The sequence below is a fragment of the Maniola jurtina genome, chromosome 18 (genome assembly GCF_905333055.1).
Source record: "Maniola jurtina chromosome 18, ilManJurt1.1, whole genome shotgun sequence".
Lineage (NCBI taxonomy): Eukaryota > Metazoa > Arthropoda > Insecta > Lepidoptera > Nymphalidae > Maniola > Maniola jurtina.
In genome coordinates this window covers 2,772,015-2,796,696 of record NC_060046.1, presented here as the reverse complement: position 1 = coordinate 2,796,696, position 24,682 = coordinate 2,772,015, and the positions used below count along the sequence as shown (strand labels likewise).

At 35.4% G+C, this 24,682-nt stretch overlaps 1 protein-coding gene across 1 annotated transcript; it reads left to right on the top strand.

Moving 5' to 3' along the window:
• Nucleotides 1-18,022: 18,022 nt before the first annotated feature.
• Nucleotides 18,023-22,511, top strand: LOC123874613 (mucin-5AC-like). The gene is made up of 2 exons (XM_045920103.1): nt 18,023-18,349; nt 20,235-22,511. The coding sequence occupies exons 1-2, from the start codon at nt 18,023-18,025 to the stop codon at nt 22,509-22,511; spliced, it is 2,604 nt and encodes an 867-aa protein (XP_045776059.1).
• Nucleotides 22,512-24,682: the final 2,171 nt, after the last annotated feature.

Sequence of the window (24,682 nt, the reverse complement as noted above, 5' to 3'; positions counted from 1 at the left end):
AAAACTGGCATGAAATCGACGGAAACGGAAATGCTACTCTCAATATAAAGCTTCCAGTGAGGTAAGTATTTTAATATGCGTTTTATTTTCAGGTAAAACGCTACTATTATTACAAAAATATATTTAGAATAATATAAATTTAAAAAAAAATTACTTACATTATTTAAATGTTAGAATAATCCTAAAGGCATTTTTGTTGCCTCAGTGCCCGGAGTCCCATCGGTTCCGGCTATTATCCTATCTAGATTATAAGATCTTTTAGACCTGAAAGTCAAAATCTCTTACTCGAGTACTCTGGGGACTCACCGCATGAAAACTCCAATGAAACTACCACCATTATAATATTATAAATAATGGAAAAAGTCACGACTCCTTTCCATCCATTCTTCTTAATATTATAAATGCGAAAGTGTGTCTGTCTGTCTGTCTGCTACGTTTTCACGGCCCAACCGCTAAACTAATTTTAATGAAATTTGGTTCAGACTTAGAATACATCGCGGGGAAGGAAATAGGCTGCTTTTTATCCCGGAAAATCAAAGAGTTCCTACGGGATTTAAAAAATCGAAATCCACGCGGGCGAAACCGCGGGCATCCCCTCGTTACTCATATTTTGATAGTAAAATCATCTAGTATCATGATATAATATTATTTATACATAACATTTCATAACTCTCCTATGTATTGGTTCAGTTTTAACTTAAAGATTCGGTTTACCTATTATATCTTATGAAATGATTCAAGGTTTCTCCTTCCATTCTATTTTACCGCGATAGCAAGTTACAGAGCCTCTTAAGAGCTCTCTTAAAATCTGTATTTTAAATTAATTGCTCTTACCTTCCTCTCTGCTTACATTGAATGCTGTTCTACTAGTAATAAAGTAACCTATTTCGATGAAACTTTAATTTTTGTATCTCGCACTCAAGTTTCCTTTAAAAACTATACAGAACCAATTTTAATGATATTCGAATGCTACCCTTTGAGCTTGGTAAGTAGTGTTTAGGAAAGTGTAAAAGTTTTATCACTGAAATCTACGCGTGTGACAAGCCGTGATATGATAGCCTCTTGGTTAACACGTCCGCTTCCCATTCGAGAGGTTGAGGGTTCGATTCCGGGAACGCGCAACTAACTTTTCGGATTGGGTGTTTTAAGCAATTAAATATTACTTGCTAAAGGTAAAGCAAAACATCGTTAGGAATTTGCATGCCTTCTGTTATCCATAATATTCTAAAACGTGTGTGATGACTGCCGCATTTGGCCAGCGCAGCGGACTATTGCCTAAACCATTCGTCTTCACAAAAAACAATAAAATAAATAAAATCATCTATTGATTGTTCAATTCTTCGATTGTTTTATAAACTCTATTCGTTACAAATGTGGTCTAGAACAAATAAATCGAAAATCCAAATCAATTGCGCAATTGCATTCGATTTTCAATTTAATTTCAGCGCGCTCTACGTAACAATAACGGAACAGCCTAAAAATAATTGTTGTTTTTCGATTGTTCAATGATTATTCGATTTTGATCAAATAATAACAACCGTTTTGTTTTTCAAATGAATCGCCCTTCGCTAGAACCTAAAGAAAAGAATTATCCGGACGCTCTGTGACTATGGGCAGAGTGAACTATGCTTTTGGTCGCAAAAACTGAAACAAACAAACTCAACATATACATACGACGTACGGTAGGCAAGTGCTTTTTGAAAGTCGGGATTATAAAGGAATTTTATTCGTTTTAGATACTTAAACACGATATCAAATTTTATTTGAGGACGTAAAATTAAATGATTGCCCAAAATATTATTATGCTAATGACAGTAACAAACGCAAACATTATACACTAAGTTAATGAAAGTTTAGTTTACGACGCCGTTAAATAATAATCAAATGAATGCCACGTGCCTAAAAGCCTCCAAAGATTTTGGTTTATGATCATTGTTTTAAGATTTTTGTTAGTTTTGTAACTGTAGCTGAGTCCAAATTAAACTCCATTGCATAGTTACATTACAATATGATACATATATTGATTTATTGCACTTTTGCTGTTTACTATGATTATGGAATGCTAGACAGAGTAGAGTAGGTAGAAATAAACACTCCTAACGAATAACTAACTCACGAGACTGCACACTAGGTTAGGCTAGTACGGCTGTTAAAATGGCAGTCCGGCTTATCCTTTTAAATCTTTAAAAAAAACTTTTTTCTATAGAAAAAGGAAGAGGTTAGTCTTGGAACTTTCCAGTGTCCAGAATGAACACTGTGAAGAAAGTTAAGATCTAACACTATTATATTTAGCTGCTAAAGCTGCTTTCTCAAAGAAACACACCTAGTTTCACAAATAAAGACAATAATTTTACGACATTCCAACTTCTTCTAAATTTCAACGTTTTACCTGTACGTTGATATTTTGTCAGTTAGTCAGCTTATCTTTTTAACCCCCGACCCAAAAAGAGGGGTGTTATAAGTTTGACGTGTGTATCTGTGTATCTGTGTGTCTGTGTATCTGTGTATCTGTGTATCTGTCTGTGGCATCGTAGCGCCTAAACGAATGAACCGATTTTAATTTAGTTTTTTTTGTTTGAAAGGTGGCTTGATCGAGAGTGTTCTTAGCTATAATCCAAAAAAATTGGTTCAGCCGTTTAAGAGTTATCAGCTCTTTTCTAGTTTTCTTGTAGAAAAGAAGGTTAGATAACCGTTAGGTTCTTAATATTAAGTCAATTGACAAATGTCAAGCTGTCAAGATGGACGTTGCCTAGATATACATTATTATTTATTTGAAAATGATGTTTTGGAAAACTCAAATACTTTGGATCGTCGGGGGTGTTATAAATTTTTAATTTACACTTGTTATAAATGAAGATTTTGAATCAGTATTATTTTGATTACTGAAATAATACAGGCATAGAAAGATTTTTTGTTCAGTTAATAAAGTTTAATAAGTGGTTTTGAAATTTTCAATTAAACCCGGGCAGGATTCGGAATGTCCTTCCAACTAGCAAGAAATATACCTAAAGATTTCCCATTATATTTTATTTTTAATTTTTTATAATTTTGTATAACAAATATAAAGATAATGTAAAATATATGTCTATTTTTGTAACGCACTACACAGTAGAAGACACTTGTTGTCAAAAGTCGCAAATTGGTTGCAACTTCCTGGCGGCAAGTTGACGGCAACTTCCAAAGCTTGGACAGTAACTTTAACTTATAAATACTTTAATCTTTAGAGGTGCATTCTTAGAACTTCCTAAAGGCGAATTAAGTCTATGACACATTGAATTATACCCACTTCCAAAGAGTAACGATAAGTTCAGATCTGGTATTTTGAATGAGAGATAACAAAGACGCCTGCCCGGCTAGTATGGGCAGTAGATAAAAGTTATATCCCCCGATTATATCCACTGATTTCTATGACACCAGTGGATATAATCGGGGATATAATTTTTATCTACTGCCCATGCTAGCCGGGCTGGAAGAATATATTAGCAAACGTTTTCTTTCATGTATAAATTGCTATTTTATTTACAAAGGCAGGCATTTTTTATTTTCTCATTAAAATATAAATATTTATATGGGTAAAATACCGATTATGTAATAAAATTTGAAAGTGTGTTTGTTGATTTGCCCATCACGCTGCAACAGAACAACGGATCAACTAAATTAAATCAAAGCCCTGAAGAGAGACATAGGCTACTTTTTATCCCCAGAAAAGTAAAGAGTTCCAACGAGATTTTTAGACATCTAAATCCACGTGGACGCATGCGATGCATCAGAATAAGGAGGAAGAAATTCTCTTAAAAACATAGACGTATAATTTTCAAAAAACTTTTATTATTGCTTATGTCGCCTTTAAAAAGTTTGAATAAATCCTGGGAGGTAATTTCGTTAAACTAAATTTTCAGTTAGCATGTTTAATTAAGTCTTGATTTTCAAAACTACCTGTACGATAAATACTGATGTTCAAAACTAAAGCAAACCCAGAATGATTAGTACTAATTATTTCGCTTTTCGTTTTTATTTGCTTCTAATCCATCAAGTAAACACATGTGTCCTCACTAACTTTTATTGAATCCATCAACTGTCAGCCTCTATGCAGCAAAGTATCTACACTTGTTTAACTTTTTTCAATTTGGCTCCTTTACCAAAACTCCATTATAAAACTGCAGCCAACCAAAAATAAACCTTGTACTGTTCTTTATAAATGCTATATTGGCATATGTTTGATATTTTCATAACTTCAAAGTTAGCAGCAGAAACGCGATACGTGTCTGTCATGAAATGAGAGATGTTTTATAACAAGGTAAGTTATTATATTGTGTTGGAATTAGTTGAAAATATTAATCGCTTCAAAAAATTACTTATTCGTAACTCGAACGTTTGAATATCACTTTAATGTGGGCGTTTTGAATAATTTGATAGTTAACAAAGTTACAAATAGTTTTTTTTTAATATAAAGTAACTAGCCGATGCCCGCGACTTCGCCCGCGTGGATTTAGGTTTTTTGAAATCCCGTGGGAACTCTTTGATTTTTCGGGATTAAAAAGTGCCTATGTGCTAATCCAGGATATTATCTATCTCCATTCCGAATTTCAGCCAAATCCGTCCAGTAGTTTTTGCGTGAAGGAGTAACAAACATACACACACACACATACAAACTTTCGCCTTTATAATATTAGCGTGATGTGATAATAATTAGACGCAACGATCAAAGTTTTAGCGACCAAAGTTTAACGTTAACCACCTATTCGGGGGTCTATGGTTCAATTCCGGGCATGCACCTGAACTTTTCGTAGTGATGTTATTTTTAAGCAGTAAATTAGGCAACACTTGCTTTTATGGTGAAGAAAAACATCGTGGAGAAACCTAAATCTGAGAGTTGTCAATAATCTCAAAGGTATGAGAAGTCTACCAATTCGTAATACGCTATTATGGTGGACTATGGCCTAAGCTCTTCTCAGTCTGAGAGGACATCCACGCTCAGTAGTCAACTGGCGATAAATTGAGATGATGATGATGAAGATATTAAGGTTTCTCAGTATGAAATTAAAAAAATACAAATATTATAAAGAGGTAAAGTTTTTAAGTTTGTTTGTAGAAAGTAATCTCTGGAACTACTGAACCAATTTTGAAAATTCTTTTCAAAATTGGTTCAGTAGTTCAGTACAATTTTGAAAATTCTTTCACCAGTAGAAAACTACATTATTCCTGAGTGACAAAGGCTATATTTTATTTTCATAAACTTAGAGTTCCATGCGAAAATCGTAATAAGCCACCCGTGCGAAGCTGGGGTGGGTCGCTAGTTAAAAAAAAAAAAAACAAAGTATACAAACCCACAAAGCGTTATACAAATAAAATTTACGTAATGGAAAATGTATTATAATACAACATCAGTTTACGATACATACAGCTTTTATCAGTGTTATTACGCAAAACATTGTACAAGAAAATTGCGAGGCGATGTTGCAAAACATGCGTTACACAAACGTGGATGATAGAAATTCTATCATCTATTTTGTCACATATATTCTAAGAAAATCTCGATACGACACATCAGATATATCGAGGAAATTTCTGAGAGATCGTTTCTTATTGTTAAACTTACAAACATTATTTTTTCTTTTACTTTGTCGCATGAATTTGGATTTTTAAGACCACGTTAGAATCTCTTCAAAATTACTTCTTAAAGAGGGCTTACAATTATAGATAGAGATCAAATTCTCAAGTTTCTAGACCAATTGATGTCAGTCAGTCAATTTTTCTTTTTCAGTGTTTAGATAGATGAAAGAATAAGGCATACATGGTATAATAGTCATATAAAATTTATAATACATTGAACTCAATCTATTAGGTATGCTATTTCGACCACATGTAAAAATCCTACAAAATATTTAAAGAACAAAAATACATAAAATGGGTTATTCGTAGCATGGAGCTAAAATATGTACTATCAAGTTGTTGTTTATATTTTTTTAATAGAAGACGTTTTGCTTTTATTCCTACTGTTTACTGGTATAAAATCACTCACCAATACTTCACTAAAAATAAAAAATATATGGGTTATAAGCGACGCATTTTCCAAATAATCATAAACACAATTATTACTACCTTAAACGAATTTATTCTTACTTCACTCTTGTTATACTTCTCCTTTAATGTCTTTACAAATAACGCGCCCTTTTGTTTCTTATCTTATCTAATCCCTTATCAAATTGTTTAAGAGCCTCCTATTGTTATGAGGAGAAAAGCTCGCGTCCTCAGAATTGTCTGATAAATTGAATTACGACTTATTTTGTAAATGTGCGTAAATTCGAAGATTTTTACATAGTAGGCACATGAATTATTTTTAGAATAGGTAGACGTTAGCGCCAATTGTTGTGTCTTTCTCTACACTAAATTTAGAGTATCTGTATTTTTTTCTTTTTAATATTGCTGAAAAAGGACGAAACATGAATTTTACATTTAAAGACTCGGGTACAGCGCTGCACTCGCGCGTTTTTATTTACTTACTAGCTGATGCCCGCAGCTTCGCCCGCGTGGATTGGTCAGATCCCCTGCAGCATCAGGATTGAAGAGTTGGAATCCAAATTTTTTATGAAACAATGTCGCAAAGTTCCTCTATCGATTAAAAAAGAAATGACGCAAATCGGTTCAGAAATCTCGGAGATTTCGGTGTACATAGGTACAAAAACACAACTCCCTTCTTGAAAGTCGGTTAAAAAAGTAGCCTATGTTACACCCTGGTCAATCCTCTACTTGTATGTGAAAATCCCGTTAAAATCGGTTCAGCCGTTCCGAAGATTAGCCTTTTCAAACAGACAGACAGACAGACAAAAATTTTATAAACGTGTGATTCAGTTATGGTATCGTTCAAATAACCATATGACCTTAATATGTGGCAGTTATTTCGAAATTACAGACAGACACTCCAATTTTATTTATTAGTATAGATATGGATTTACAAAGCAGCGTGGTCGCAGCGCTGCCTATATACGCGCGGCACTTTGCGGCAAAGAAGGTAAGCCCTTGAACTAATCAATCCCGTAACGATAAAATAAAAACCAGAAAATTTCAATCGAAACAACATCATTCGATAGTATCACAAAATAATATAAAACCGTAAAAGCTAAAACGCGAACCAAATTGCATCCATTTACTAGCCAACATTATAACATTCACAAACATTTGTTTCAATTCAATTCCAAGCTAACACTTCAGTGCACTTTTTCATTGAAAAAAAGTATTCCAATACTTTTTCATTCAGCTCCGTCAAATAACAAATAAACACCCCGCCAATGCAATTAATCAATGAAAGAGCTATGTTCGCACGGAGCCAACAATAATAGGTTGTTCTGTAGCAATAAATAAAGGAAATGGGGAAAATTTCTCTCACTACTGTTTTCATGAGGTAGGTAAATCCATACACATCTAAATATAAACAAAGATATTGTAAAATTGTTGGTTCTGCTATTGTCGTCGTCATCGTCGCCAAATAATAGGCATCTATTGCTGGATATAGAGCTCTTATTCTCTTTAAAGAACTTCCACGGTTATATTCCTGCGCTGCCAGAATTCAGCCATGTGATTCTCATGGTGGCGTTTGTCCACCTAATAAGGGCTCTGCTTATACTTAACTTATACTTAAAACTTATACTTAATGTAAACTAATTTTTACTAAAACAAAATAATCAGCACACAATGTAAACGTCGCTTTTGATCAATATTAGAGATGCTATTTTCTCTCGAAAACGATACTTTTTAGACCAAATCTATTCAGTAATCGATAAATCCAACATTTTGAGTTCAAGAGAGAAAAACGCATCAAACCAAAGTTTGAATGACACTTTTCAATCTGACTGATTTTCGACACATCTCCTCAACTGCGCTACAATACTTGTAGCTTACTACGCCGTCTCTTGGTATGTACTACGTCCAATGTACGTAACGTTTTTGTTGCTAGGAGACATGTTAGTTCTACGAAACTAATTGGCTACGAAATCTTTTCTTCTTCTTCCTGATTTCTGGCTGGTTTCCGCACTTTAATGTTTCCGTCTTTTGCGTGACATGACGACTGCATCTACAACAGCGCAATATTGCAAAAGAGACTTATAATATTACATAATTTGTGAAATGTGTGTTTAAACAATGAGAATCATTATACTCGTATAAGCAACGTTTTGCAAAATTCATATGACAAAACACTCTCGCATGTCTCTCTAAAATTATCTCTCTCTAATAAATCGCAACTACTTCCGGTTATATGGACCGATTTTTTTTTGTTTTCTACTATCAGTGACAATATTTACAAAGTTGTAAAAGCGATAAGAATTATAACATTAGAGGTTAGGTTAGGTAATATAAGTTTTCTTGATAGACACGACAGATGAACAGACTGACAACAATGTGATCCTTTAAGGGTTCTGTTTCTCCTTTTGAGCGGCGGAACCCTAAAAACCTACGCAGTAACCATTTACTTAACGCACTTTACGCTGCAAAGTCCGTAGAGTCCATAAACATTAAGCGAAAAGGCGCCGGAGCTAATTTGATCAGCATAAAATCTAAGGTTAGCTCATCTCGATGGAGGTGCGATCCAATGAACGGATAATGTTGCTCCTTCGGCGCTATAAATTTGTTTAGCAGGAGCCCCTCGCCATATTAAAATGTAAATCACACGGCCGATTTAATTTCAAGCTTGGAGAAGCTTAATGGATGATATAAAAAATTGACCTCTTTTTTTGTTTATTTTGTATTCAAGCAATCTGACTCATCCCCGGCTTTGCTCGAGTAGAATTTTAAAAATTCGATTTTCTGATAAATCGATATGGCACTATATCAGACTTATACAATTGATAGATAAACATAACTTAGAATCAATAGGTTCAACATTGTAGTCCTGTATTTCATCTTTTTCCCCATAGAACATTGTCAAAATGATTACGGTCTAATTTTAATCATATTAAACGTAATTTTAATCATATTATGGTCTAATTTCAATCATTTAGTTCAGAGATTGTATGTAACTGAGCTATTTAACTACAAAAATAAAGTAAATTACCACTCAAGCAAAGAATCTAAGTCAGTTTAAATAGATTATTGAGATAATTCAATAACGGACCCAAATCCTTTGCTGGAGATAGTAACTTTTATATGGCATGTCGAACTTGATATCGAAGAGGAAAGCCTTATTAAAAAAGTTCTTATAAAATTAACATTCCTTAAGTTGCCTTCAAACTACGGAAATATAATATAATACATAAATATCGCTCACCCTACTTTTAAATGTCACTGTTCACACTTAGATGTAATATTATTACATCTCACAGTGTGAACGGCGACATTTAAAAGTAGGGTGAGCTATATTTATGTATTACTAGAGGATGCCCGCGACTTTGTCCGCGTGGATTTAGATTTGTATAGATCCCGCGGGAACTCTTTGATTTTCCGGGATAAAAAGTAGCCTATGTCCGTCCCCGGGATATAAGCTAACCCTGTACCAAATTTCGTCAGAATCGGTTACACTGTTGGCCCGTGAAAAGGTAGCAGACAGACAGACAGACCGACAGACAGATAGACAGACAGACAGACACACTTTCGCATTTATAATATTAGTATGGATATTATATTCCGTAGTTTGAAATCAACTTTAAGCTTATTGTAGAAGAGCTCTGTCACATTTCTTATCTCTAATGTTTACGTGATTGTTTCCCTTATAACATAATAAATTCACCTAAGTCCTCGTATAACAAAATGACGCAAAATTGAACTATCAATTTGAAATGTTACGTACAAACATAATTTTCGTTAGCAAAGCATAGATAATAATTATACTACCAAGTACCAACCTTAAGATTCAGATTTAGGGTTCAAAATTGAAATGCAACATATTCCCGAATATGCATCTAAGGCATCAATTAATTTACACAAGAGCCTGGAATACAACATTGATTTACGCCCAGTGTGCAAGTGACGGGGAAATTTTGAAGCTGTCAAGGAATGCCGTGGAATATTCTGGTTCATTCACTATCTGTTCTTGTAATATAATGAGTTCCTACCTCTATAATGGAGCTCTTAATTTTTTAATAATTAATTTAAAGAAACTTTCATCTTTATCATCATCTCAATTTTCAACCTACCACCGGCCCACTACTGAGAAGTGAGCACAGATATCCTCTCAAAATGAGAAGGATTAGGCGAAGTACAGATTGTCAGACTTCACACACCTTTGAGAAACATCATGGAGAACTGTCCAGGCATGCAAGTTTTCTCACGATGCTATTCTTCTCTGTTAAAGCAAGTGATATTTAATCAGCCATCATATATTTAGAGATGTGTGCCCGGCATTGAACCTTGGACCCCTGGACTAGGAGGTCAATATTTTAACCAGTAGATTATCACTGCATCATGCAACAACGCTAAATCGCTTTGTGGCATTACTTTTCCGATAAGATGGTTACTAACACGGCCAAAGCTGAATCTAGACCAGAACTGAAATTATCAAGTACTTAATCGTAGAGGTCTAAATTGTCCCTGCCACGAATCGAACTTCCGACCTCCCATATCCAATGAGTCCACAGCGCTCATTTTTACACCAGAGAGGTTGATAAAAACTTTTAAAGTAGTTCTAAAGCTAGACAATTTAAGTTATCAGATAAAATACATTAGATAATTCCCATAGCATGCAACGTTTACTAAAGGGAATTACCTAAATGTGTTTTTGGCTCGATGGTCCTTAACCTATAAATTCATACGGCTTTCCAAACGTCCGTGTTAACTGCGACAGGCAATAACCTGTCTCCCAGCTGATTTACGTGATATGACGTCATCAGTTACACAGTGCTCCATAACAGTTAGAACGTTTATTTTTCGACACTCTTTTAAAAAATAAATCTCTACCTCCTTCATCAAACTCAGAATACATAATATATTATGTAATTACTATTAGGTATTGCAAAATGATGCTCATAACTTCATCCGCGTGGATTTTGATTTTTTTTAATTCCATGAGAACTCTTTGATTTTCCGGAGTAACTAACGTTTCTTCCCAACTAGGTGTATTCATAGAAATAATTTCTGTATTGCAGTGTGATTGAAAGACAAACAAACAGATTTTCATATTAACAATCATATTAGTAGAACAAATGCATGCAGGGGTCATAACTACGATATTCGAGAAGAGCAAACAACAATATACATTGTTCTGTTACGATAAATAAGGAAAATTGCTAAATTTTTCATCGAAACCTCCCATTTAGGGCGCTCCACTCTCAATAATCTCTAGTTCTGAATTCTGCGTTCAGTTGTCTAATAGACCAATCAGTGATAAATACATTCATTCATTTTAGGGTACCGTAGTCAGTACCTGAAGGGTGCCAACGGGACCCTATACCTGGGCCTCCGTTGTCCATCTATCCGTCTATCTCCATCCGCCTGTCCGTCCATCCGTCCATCCATCTATTCATCTGTCCGTCCGTTCGTCTGTCTGTCTATCCGCGGGCTGTAACTCATGAACCAGGAACAACCCTCCACCTCCCATGGCTCTACCAATCTCTCAAGGGTGCCTATTCGTTACCTACTCGTGGCGTTTGTAACTCATGAACCGAAATTAGTAGAGTTAAAACTTCACAGAGTGTGTATTGTTTGAACTCTCCCTAAGCCCGTTAGACCTGACTCCAGCAAAACGGCACTTGAATTAGGCGTCGTCGCGGCGATCTCATAACAGATGGCTGTGACAATTCGGCCGGTGCCAACGCGGACAACATGCGGAAAACAAGTCCGTCGATTCGTTGATAATATCGGACAAAGCTCTTCACCGTGTAAAGGGTAGGTTTCAACTTTTTAACTTTTTGAAAACGTAGTCGCTAACAGCTATGGGCCTCATAATTATAGCTGGGAACGGAACCCTAGATACAAACAACATCAGCTGATGAAAGAAACATCAACGGCAAATAATTCAGTTTGTCCCATTGCCGAAACTCCACGGATTTAGGAGTATTTTTCCTAACTGAATGGGGTGTTAATGGCTGAAGATAAATTTACATTTACTTGTGCAATTGTCAAAGCTTTTCGAAGCTCTTTTTACAAATTGGTCTGTTGCCGCTTTTTCGTGCGATTCGACGAGAAATTCAGTTTGGCTTTTTGTGTCGACTAATTTTATTTTTGGTTGAAAATTTCAATAACTTAAGCTTTGCGAATTTAGGCGCAACGTACCTAAGCCTTTGACTTTCAAATAAAAAGCTGGGGTAGAAATGAAAAGAGCTGAAAAATAATAAATTAAGTTTAGCTTTGACAGTGGGAATTTGTATTTTAAATTATTTACTGTACTAATAGTGTTTAAAGCCTCTACAGACTGCAGACGGGACGGTAGCAGCAACCAATTTCTTAATAGCGTATGTGTATAATTGGACACATTTGTAATACCTACTAGCAACTGTATGTTTTCCGTCACCATGGCTGTAGCCAGAAGTAGGGGTCCAAACCAAAATTGCGCTCGCTACGCTTGTGCTTACATTTCTTATTCTAATCTATCTTGCTGTCAAATTGAAAAAATTCCACCAACCAACCAGGTATTCACCTCGCGGCGAGTCGAGTAATTTTTTTTTCTCTAAAGATTCGATTAAGACCCGGATTCCTGGCTACGGTTATGTCCGTCACATATACCTACATATTTTTTTGTAAAAAAACTACCATGTTTGTGACAGATAGTAGTCACAAAAAATTCTGAATGAAAAAGTTTCGCTTCGACTCTATTATGTTTAGTAGCAGATCAAGAAAAGTAACTTTAAACATTTTACTGTAAAACTTGCCTTATTCAGAACTTTAAAGTATGCATGGACTATTCAATGACAAATACATAGCTAATCGTTGGTCAGAGTATGTTTATATAATACTAGCTGACGCCCGCGACTTCGTCCGCGTGGATTTAAGTTTTTCGAAATCCCGTGGGAACTCTATGATTTTCCGGGATAAAAAGTAGCCTATGTGCTAATCCAGGATATTATCTATCTCCATTCTGAATTTCAGGCAAATCTGTCCAGTAGTTATTGCGTGAAGGAGTAACAAACATACACACACACACACACACACACACACACACACACACACACACACACACACACACACACACACACACACACACACAAACTTTCGCCTTTATAATATTAGTGTGATTTTATGCCAAGGGTCGCTAAGTGTCTGTTATTGATGTAACGCCGCAACTCCGAAAGTCTAGTGTGGTCGTGCTCTTACCTTCACAGAATTACGTGATGTTATGTCACTCATGGTTTAAATTAAATTGTTCATTAGTTTACATTTAACACGTCTTTGTTATTTCACACCTGTTGCTGGTGCCAGGAGTTGTTTATAATGTTTGTATAGGTAATTAAGCCATTAATGATTTACCTAATCCATACGAACAAAGGTTACAAGCAATAGTTTTTAATTCTATCACAAGTCATATTAAGATTGATGCCAAAGACCAGTGTTTTTTATTGTCCTTCAAATACACCACAATGGATTGACTTGATCGACGTGATTTTTGGGACAGTATACGTTTCTTTATACCCCGCAAAATCAAAGAGTTCCCACGAGATTTTAAAAAATCTAAATCAATGTTGGTGAAGTCGCGGGCATCATTTGCTATTTATATAAAAGAAGAAACTAACTGACATTGTATTTTTATCAACGTACTTACATTTTCAAAATGCTTGGTCTAGAAACTTGATATTACGCATGTAGGTAGGTTTTGTTTATCAAGTACCTCCGTACGTAAACCCCCATGATAATTTAATTGTTCTCAAGATTGCAATATGCTTTCGTAATGCACAAGAAAAAGTTTCAACGGGGTCTTTTAAAAACCTAAACGCGGACGAAGTCGCGAGATTGTATTTTTAATAGATTTTTTTAATTCAGCTACAAGTTAGTCCTTACTGCAATCTCACCTGGTGGTAAGTGATGATGTAGTCTAAGATGGAAGCGGGCTAACCTGGAAGGGGTATGGCAGTTTTCATTAAGCCCATACTCCTTCGGTTTCTACACGGCATCGTACCGGAACACTAAATCGCTTGGCAGCACGGCCTTGCCGCTAGGGTGGTAACTAGCCACGGCCGAAGACAGACATCAAAAGTGAATCTTTGTTTGATCATGAAAAAGATCCCCATGAAATCGGGCACAGGTTTAGATGAAATTATTGTAGCAACTTATAAGACCGGAAATTAAAAACTCACTATAAAAATTTTCTTTACCGACATAATCGAAAGTCATTCAATTGTAAATCTTTTTCATTTATCTTAGAAATCAAAATACTTCATCGGAGGTAATAGGTATTCCAGTTCCGTGGATAGGGATGAAATCATTAATATTTTAATCAATCAAAAATATCTTCAATACCTACTTCGAACTGATGTCGAGTCGGTTATAGTTTCAATTCAGAACGTGTATACTTTTACATACTTTTTATTCCGAGAAAACCTACAGATTTTTAAAAAAACCAAAATCCACGCGGACAATGTTATGTAAATCATCTTATAATCAATAAGTATTAAATTATTTTGAGTTTGATGTAGTAGGTAGATAAGTAGTGATTACTGACTATTCAAGAGCTACTGAGTTTTTGTAATAAGCTCCAAAGAGACATAACTGGAGACGTCTCTCAACAAGGGCAAAGTCGTCACAGTTTTCATAACAAACTTATTGAAAATGTACAGGAAAATCAAAGAATATACAATATCCATACTATAAATATACATATTATAAATGCGAAAGTGTGTCTGTCTGTCTTTTTGTCGGTCTGTCTATCTGTCTGCTAGCTTTTCACGGCCAATTATTGATGAAATTTGGTGTTCGGTATAGAGTTAGCTTACATTCCAGGGACGGACATAGGCTTTAGACTTTTCATTCCGGAAAAATTAAATAGTTCCCATGGGATTCTTATAGGTTCATTCGTTTCACCGATTTATATGAAATTTGGTACAGCTGTAGCTTGCGTCCTAGAAATTGGCATAGGTAATTTCATCACGGAAAAGTAAAGAGTTCCCACGGGATTTTGCAACAATCCACAAAGACGAAGTCGCGGACATCATATAGTTTTAAATAAATGCTTTAAGGTTGAGTTTAAAAATTTTGTTTTCGATTTGAAAGAGGATTGCTTTCGAAAGTTTGTTAAACGCATGGTAACTATTTATGTAGGTACATAGCGCTCCAATTAATCATACTCCAATAGACATGATAGATAGCTAACGCCATCCGAATGTAAATTCAGGCCGAATCAACACTGCAGGCAATATCCAGGCAAAATACATACAATTGCCCCAATGTACACAAAACCTACCTATAGGTAGATTTTTCATACACAACGTGTTAGATTAGATAATGTCCGTAATATCCCGCCAAGCTGAGGTTATAGAATCGATGTGTAGACTGTAGACGTACCAAGAAAATAACGAGCCTCGTAGCATTATACTCTTTAGGACTTCAAGAATTATTATTATTCTTTAACAGGGCTCTCTCCGTCACTCGCTTCATACAATCGTAGTTCCAATTTCATTTGGATATTAAGCAACCAAACTCCATGAAATTTTGCAGACATATTCTAGAAACTAATATCTGTGTCTGTGGTGTTTTAGATTTTTCTAAAAATATGTAGTTTTAAAATTACAGGGGCGTAAAGATTTGTATGTAAATTTTTAAAACCGCGTAACTTTGAAACCGAATATTTTAAGAAATCTGGAAAACCACAGACATATAGTTTCTAGAATATGTCTGCAAAATTTCATGGACTTTGGTTGCTTAATATTCAAATGAAATTGGAACTACGTTTGTATGAAGCGAGTGACGGAGAGACCCCTCATAAGTCTTTATGTTTCCCACGAGATATCATGATTCATGACACATCAACATATTATTACGTATAGTAATATTATAATTTTATATTCTGTGGTTTTGCCTTAAAATAATATGGGTAGTGATTAACCGCCAAAGTCGGAAATTCGAACCCACAATGCTCTGGTTCTAAGTGCTAATTATTATTATTATTGAACCATCAAGGTTTTATGATACGGTCGCAACGTCCGGAAATAGAAAAATTAGGTAATGAACATAAAAATCCAATCACCTTGTAGCAAAGTATTACGATAAGTAAACATGGATATCCTATTAGATAAAAAAAAATAGATAATTGCAGGTGCCTACACGTCAAAGCGCACCTTTGTTGATGTGTCAAGTTAGCCCTTTAGCCCTTGGCAATTTTAACCCCCAAACCAAAAAGAGGAGTGTTATAAGTTTAACGTGTGTATCTGTATGTTTGTGTATTTGTCTGTGGCATCGTAACTCCTAAACGAATGAACCGATTTTGATTTAGTTTTTTTTGTTAGAAAGGTGGCTTGATCAAGAGTGTTCTTAGTTATTATCCAAGAAAATCTGTTTTCTTATTAGACCAGTTATTACTATCCGACCAATACATATTAGTATCCCAGCCAAATTCTAATAAAGTGACAGTTACACAAACCATTTCAAGATAAAAACTTTAAAATCTTGATCTACCTAATGTCCTGTTTAAAAATGTACATTGTTCCTCGCTTTTTTCTATGATAGCAGCTATCATATATCTTAATTATAATAGATAAATAATTTAATATTATTTTAACAGTCACAGAACACAGATTAGGCACTATTTCATATTGCTAGTTATAAGACACTATTTATATTATGTTTAGGTATAAAATAATATGAAATCTAAACTTGTCTTGGTAGGTAATTCATAAAAATAAATAGCTTTCAACTTCATATTTTATTGAAAAATAGCATGCCAACTTCTCAACTTCTTTAATTTGAATACTCTTATAATATTAAGGTTCGCTCTTTTATTTGGTTATCTCACTTTCATTGTGAATATTATAATATGTTTTTGCATCCTATAACAATAAAATCCAAAATTATTATTGCTGCTATAAGTGATAAAGACATCCTTTTCTATTTTGCCGAATTGACGAATTTTGATAACATAAAAATATGATTCATGATTTCAGTTCTTAATTTAGTACTTCTGAAAAAACTTGTGTAAACTCGTGCTTCTTCTACTCGCAACTAACTCAATTTTCCGTTCATCCTTCTATTTTTCCGACTTTTCAATTTTCTTATTGATGAAAACCTTTAAGAGGGCGCTCTCCAGTGGTTTTCCAGATTTCTGTTAATAGATTCGGTTTCAAAGTTACGCGGTCTTAAAAATTCACATACAAATCTTTGAGCACCTGTAATTGTAAAACTACATATTTTTAGAAAAATTAAAAACACTATAGACACAGATATTAGTTTCTAGAATATGTCTGCAAAATTTCATGGACTTTGGTTGCTTAATATTCAAATGAAATTGGAACTACGATTGTATGAAACGAGTGACGGAGAGAGCCCTGTTAACCGACATTGCCAACTTAGTCCGATTTTAGCCCACTTTGTCAGTCTTAGAGTGTATTATATTTAGCTCTTAAAGGAATCCATCCATTATTTAACTAATACTTTTTTTACCACAGCGATTGCCAGAGCGACTAATTTTGCTGCACACTATAACACTAATACAATAATATCTTCCGTAATTTAATATACCTACTATTTTTTTATAATATTCGCTGATATCTGCTCCTGAAATACCCATTGACTGCTTGCATTGACACCTCCATTTTGCACTAGCTAGTAAATAATTAAAAATCCGCATAATTATAATCTTTTGATTGCTTAATTGGAAATTTGGATACATTTCGTTTTATCGATTGGCTATACAGGTTCAGAGAACGGTATCTTATCCACGATAATGCTCAATAGTTATGATATAATAATGAAGCTAAAAAAGTTGAGATTTAGTATTAATCACAACATTTAGGGAGTGTGACCAAAGTTTGCTCTAGTGATGTACCGTTATTGTATCTTGTTGCTGCTCGTTTGCAACAGTGTGCTCTGTGAGGATTGTGTGACAGTGGATTTCGAAAATGACTTCGACGATAACTTTACTAACACCGTTGGGGTGTGCATTAATAACGCCATGTGGAATATCAAGCAATATTCATCGTTAAACCTTGAAAGTCCTCATCCAAACAGCACCAGTTTTGTCACACCGCAGACAACATTCAGCTGCATGTCGTCGTTTAAGTTCACAATGACTACAGGGGGGGCATTAGAAGTCAACTTGCATATGGTGTCAGAGAATCCAACAACTGATCAAGTGACGATCATAGCTTTCCATCACATCCCTGGAGGAACCGACACTACAGTTGGAACTTATGTTCTCAATCCCTTATTCCCCAACTTTGTACCTGGTTGGCAAACCTTAAGATTAACCATACTTGGATCTGGTACATTTGAAGGCTACGTAAGTGAAGTTATATTTTATTCACAGTTTAAATAAATAAATACTTTATTGTTTAGAAGTGAAGTGAGGGAAGTGGCTGGATGAGGAAGGCTGAGGACCGGGTGTGGTGGCGCTCTATAGGGAAGGCCTATGTCCAGCAGTGGACGTCCACAGGCTGATGATGATGATGATGATGATTGTTTAGAAAACATTACTAGTTAAGTTCCTCCTAAGAGCCTGCCTATTCCATAGACAAATATGAATGTGTAATTAGACTGCTTGTAAATCCGTAAAGTTTAAGTATCTACCAAAGTTTTTTTGCCGCAATACAACCTATTACTAATACGGAAGAATTGAAAATATGTCTATGTACTACTTTGAGGGAACAGAACGTTAGGAAATAAAAATTCTATGATGTTTTATGAATGTTATTATGAATAAGAGTCTACTTCCTTGTAAGCTATCAAACAGATTGCCATTGATTTTCTGTCACGCGGTGAGAAGTTCCATCCTCCATCTCCGAAACTGTTCAACAGATCTTTTTCAAATTAAGGAATCAACTTAACCGTATAATCTTTGTAAAACAAAAGAATAATTTTCACAAAATCTAATTCGACGGAACCGACGCGACGGACGGACGGTTCTAATTTGACGGAATAATGGAGTAAAATAGACAAAAAATTTAATCTTGTAACCCGAAGGACCCTTCTTATTATTTAGGATAAAAACTATCCTATATTTTAACTCGGAGTAGGTATATTAGCTTTGAGATTTGCGTTTAAACTGTCGAGTAGTTTCAATGTGAAACGTTCACACATAGCCAGACAAAAATTAAAAAAATAATATTGTTTTTGGCTCTAAGTATCTTATATTATCACTAGCTGATACCCGCGACTTCGTTCGCGTGGATGTAGGTTTTTTAAAATTCCCGTGGGAACTCTTTGATTTTCCGGGATAAAAAGTAGCCTATGTGCTAATCCAGGGTATAATCTATCTCTATTCTAAATTTCAGCCCAATCCGTCCAGTAGTTTTTGCGTGAAAGAGTAACAAACATACACACACACACACACACACACACACGCATACAAACTTTCTCCTTTATAATATTAGTGTGATAATTCATAATAAAATTTCCTGCGATCAAAATTTTTCAAAATATAAGTATGTCCACCACGCTGACCGCGTCCAAATTGACAGACTATATAAACTTTTGAGAACATTATGGAAACTAGCTTTTTAACGCAACTTACCTAATCCCTATGGATTTTGATTTTTTAGAGATTTGTCGGAAAATCCACGGGAAAGGACAATTCCCGAGGGACGCGCATAAAGTCGCGGGCAACAGCTAGTTAGTGCATAGCCCATAGAGCACAAGGCATTGGAAATAATCTGAAAGGATCTCAGAAACTCGGTCATGGACACCTCACTACCAACAGACACTCACCGTTCCGCGTGCAAATTTTTATTTCACGATAAAATAATTGCACCCGTGCGAAGTTGGGCTGCGTCGCTAGTTAGTTATATTTGTCAAAAATTCACTAATTGTGTTTTTATTAAATCATTGTATTCAAGTTACCCATTTTAGGGTTCCGTATATTAAAAGGAACAAAGAAACTCTTATATAAGACCACTTTGTTGTCTGTCTGTCTATCGTGTCTGTCGTGTCTGTCAAGCAAACTACGAGTATAGGGTACTCCGGGTACTCATTCCCGTTGAAGTGAATCATGAAGTTTGCAGCATAGTAGGTTTTGTAGCACAAGTAAAGGGGAAAATCGAGAATTGCGAATTTGTGGTTATATCAAAAAAAAAAAAAAAGCGTTGTACGCAAACTTTCGTGTACAAGACCAACTCGCACATGTCCGGTTTTTTTCTATGTGGTCTAAAATCTATATTGATTGATTTCAGGTAGCGTTTATAGGAATGGCGGCAGAAAATTCAGTAATATTAATAGACTCATTTCGCTATATTGCACCATCATTCGACAAGGATTTATGTGTGATATATAAAGAGGAAGAAACAACAACTACTTCGACTGAACCGCCAACGACTACTACCACCGAAGCACCTACTACAACAACCACTGAAGTTCCTACTACAACTACTACCGAAGCGCCTACTACAACCACTACCGAAGCGCCTACTACAACCACTACCGAAGCGCCTACTACAACCACTACCGAAGCGCCTACTACAACCACTACCGAAGCGCCTACTACAACCACTACCGAAGCGCCTACTACAACCACTACCGAAGCGCCTATTACAACTACTACAGAAGTACCTACTACAACTACCACAGAAGCACCTACTACAACTACTACCGAAGCGCCTACTACAACTACTACTGAAGTGCCTACAACAACTACTACAGAAGTACCTACTACAACTAACACCGAAGCACCTACTACAACAACCACTGAAGTTCCTACTACAACTACTACCGAAGCGCCTACTACAACTACTACCGAAGCGCCTACTACAACCACTACCGAAGCGCCTACTACAACCACTACCGAAGTGCCTACTACAACTACTACAGAAGTACCTACTACAACTACCACGGAAGCACTAACTACAACTACCACCGAAGCACCAATAATCACTGGTGCCCCAATTAACACAGGAACACCTGCTAGTACTACCACCGAAGTACCTACTACAACTACCACGGAAACACCTACTACAACTACTACCGAAGCGCCTACTACAACTACTACCGAAGTTCCTACTACGACTACTACCGAAGCGCCTACTACAACTACTACCGAAGCGCCTACTACAACCACTACCGAAGCGCCTACTACAACTACTACCGAAGTTCCTACTACGACTACTACCGAAGCGCCTACTACAACTACTACCGAAGCGCCTACTACAACTACTACCGAAGCGCCTACTACAACTACTACCGAAGTGCCTACTACAACTACTACCGAAGTTCCTACTACGACTACTACCGAAGCGCCTACTACAACTACTACCGAAGTGCCTACTACAACTACTACCGAAGCGCCTACTACAACTACTACCGAATCCCCTGCTACAACTACTACCGAAGCACCTACTACAACTACTACCGAAGTTCCTACTACAACTACCACTGAAGCACCTACTACAACGACCACTCAAGCGCCTAGTACAACTACTACCGAAGTGCCTACTACAACAACCACCGAAGAGCCAACTACAACGACTACTGAAGCGCCTACTACGACTACCATCGATGTACCTGCTACAACTACCACTGAATCGCCTACTACAACTACTACTGAAGCTCCTATTACAACTACTACCGAAGCGCCTACTACAACTACCACCGAAGCACCTACTACAACTACTATCGAAGTACCTACTACAACAACCACCGAAACGCCTACTACAACTACTACCGAAGCGCCTACTACAACTACTACCGAAGCGCCTACTACAACTACTACCGAAGTTCCTACTACAACTTCCACTGAAGCACCTACTACAACTACTACGGAAGCGCCTACTACAACTACTACGGAAGCACCTACTACAACTACTACCGAAGTGCCTACTACAACAACCACCGAAGCGCTTACTACTACTACCACCGAAGCGTCTACTACAACGACCTCTGAAGCAGCTACTACAACTACCACTGAAGCAGCTACTACAACTACCACCGAAGAGCCAACTACAACTACCACCGAAGCATCAATTACTGGCCTTCCAATTACAACTACTACAGATGAGCCAACTACCACAGATCTAACTACAACTAATGAACCAACTGCTACTACAGATCTTACTGTAACCAATGAACCAACTACTACTATCACTACAACAACTAATGATAATCCAACAACTAGTACAGATCCATTAACTTCAACGCCAAATGAAATGGATACTACAACTGAATTTATTGAAACAACATCAAATTCACCGAATACAACTACAAACCCACCTATTATTGAAGAACGCTACTACACATTTTGGAACGCATTTACAATAACAATGGTAGTTGCACTATCGTTAATAGCTTTAGTATTAATTGCATACGCATTCTACATATTAGGCAAAAGTCGTAGGAAAGAAGATCAGGACGCAATAGTTGTTGATTTCGATGATCTACCGAAACCTTTCGTTATGCCAAGAGTTAGTAAAATAATTTCCAATCCTATGAGAATAATAAGTAGCCAATATCCTGTATAAAACTTGTAAGAACTTACATCTAATGTGACATGTATCTCATTTAAGAGTAACTTTAAATAGAATTACAAATAAATAGCTTGAGATTAAAATGATCTATAATCTCAAATGATTTATTAATACAGATGATTAAAAATATTTGACGCCATTAGTATAAGTATTATTATTAATTTGTATTTTACTACACTTTCATTTAGAATTGAAGAGAACCCCAATTTTAAATATTAAATAATACTCTGCACTTGTAGTATAATTCTGTAATGATGACAACTAATAAGTATTTTTAATTTGTAAATAGTATGTAAATAGATCTTATTTTAACGTAGATATTAAGGCCATCTAGTAGGAAATAAAATTTTGTAAGGCTATCGTTATTTATTAGCTTATATTGATAATAATTTGTATTATATTAATGTTAAGTTCTTTTCCGTAATAATTATTGATATTTAGTGATAAATGATATATATTGTCATATCAAACGATGATCTTATTTTTATAATAAATTCCACAAAAAAAAATAAGGAAAGCCTATGAGATTTACTGCTATCTTTTATTTTGCCGAACTTGCGTCATGTTTCGTCACCATCAGTTGTGTTATTTGTATCCCGTCATTTTTATTGCTTGTTGTTACGACTTTGATTGTATTTGGATTTTATGAAATCACTTACTAATCTCAAATCTATGCATTTGTTATTATCGTACTTACTGTTCAAAGTTAAGAATACCCAAAATTATTTTTATAAAAAATATAAAAGCAATGATAATAATTGGTTGATTTCAATGAGTAAGCGAAGGTTTTAGCGATAAACCAAGAATTTTTATATTTCTGATATCTGATAAAATACCCCTAATCAGTACTAAATTATATTTTGGGACGTCAAGAATTCGTTTCAAAGAAATGATAAATACTCTTAAGAATTTTATCTTTCGATCTTAAATTTTCTTAGTACATTGCTTTAATTACCAATTTATCATTACATACTTATAATTATAAATGAAGAGGACTAAATTTATTAAATTGTGGACAGGTAAGTGATTTCTCATGATACTTACTCAACAAAAATTCAAAAAAATGGTGAATGAAAACCTTGGGATTTGGAGGAAATCAACTCAATCTCAATAAGCCCTATGCTGGCCTTATGTTAGAAATACCTAACCACATATTCAGAGCCAAAACACAATAGCTATTACTATTCAGAGTAAATAAGTTGACATTAAAAACTTTCAGTTTGCATTAATATCTAAAGTGCTATCTGCAGTTTCTCATTGGAACTATAATAAAGTTGAACAATCGATGATTAAAAGTTATCTTTTGTATCGATAACATGCTTTACTGTTTAGTTCGTGATACTAAATGTAGATGGCATTGTTATATTTATAACCACGACTTTACCCCCATTTAGAGGTAATAAATAAATAAATATTCTTTTTGATTGGCGGTTGTTCGAGCAGTAAATAATTTTGAACTCCGGTTCTCGACTCTCATCAATAGACAACGTGATTCATATCAGTGATTTGGGATTTACGTCGTCACCTTCGTAGATGACAGACAAAATTTATTCACGCAAAAAGATTTCTCTGCCATCCAGAATCCCAATAGAAAGAATAGAATGCACAGAGATCAGATCCTAGACTTTTTTGCACTCGATAAGCCAAGCCATTTTGGAACTATGCCAATGGATCAGGAATTCAGGAAGTAGCCATTTCTTCACTATGCCAATAGATGAGGAAGTAATTTCGTATGTTATTGTGACTTCATATTTTATAACCTAAAATAAAGATTAGTTTACAGTCGATAGTAATTTTAAATGATGACAATAAATCGCAGCAATTTATATTTTACAACGATTGATAGATTGAATCATAGGAAACCGACAAAGGGTTTTATTGCTGTAAACACAAAAGGTAAGAATATAAACATTCTGTACCTATGACAGGAAATGGCAATGGGAACGTAGATTGAACAACCTGTAGGCGTTGGCCGTTGGCAGATCATCCACTAGGGCAGATGACATCAAGCGGGTTGCAGGAAGCCGCTGGTTTCAGGCAGTGCAAGACCGTGGTTTATGAAAGTTCTTAAAAGAGCAGTGGTTGGATTTTTATATGTATAATACTTACCTCTACCTAAGTGTAACCAACCTACATTGCATTGTTGATTTAAATAAGAATCTATA

Bases quoted from the DNA above. Each gene is read 5' to 3' on its own strand.
- LOC123874613 (XM_045920103.1), top strand. From the start codon at position 18,023: ATGTGGAATATCAAGCAATATTCATCGTTAAACCTTGAAAGTCCTCAT. The intron at 18,350-20,234 runs GTAAGTGAAGTT...GATTGATTTCAG, and splicing joins CTGGTACATTTGAAGGCTAC to GTAGCGTTTATAGGAATGGC.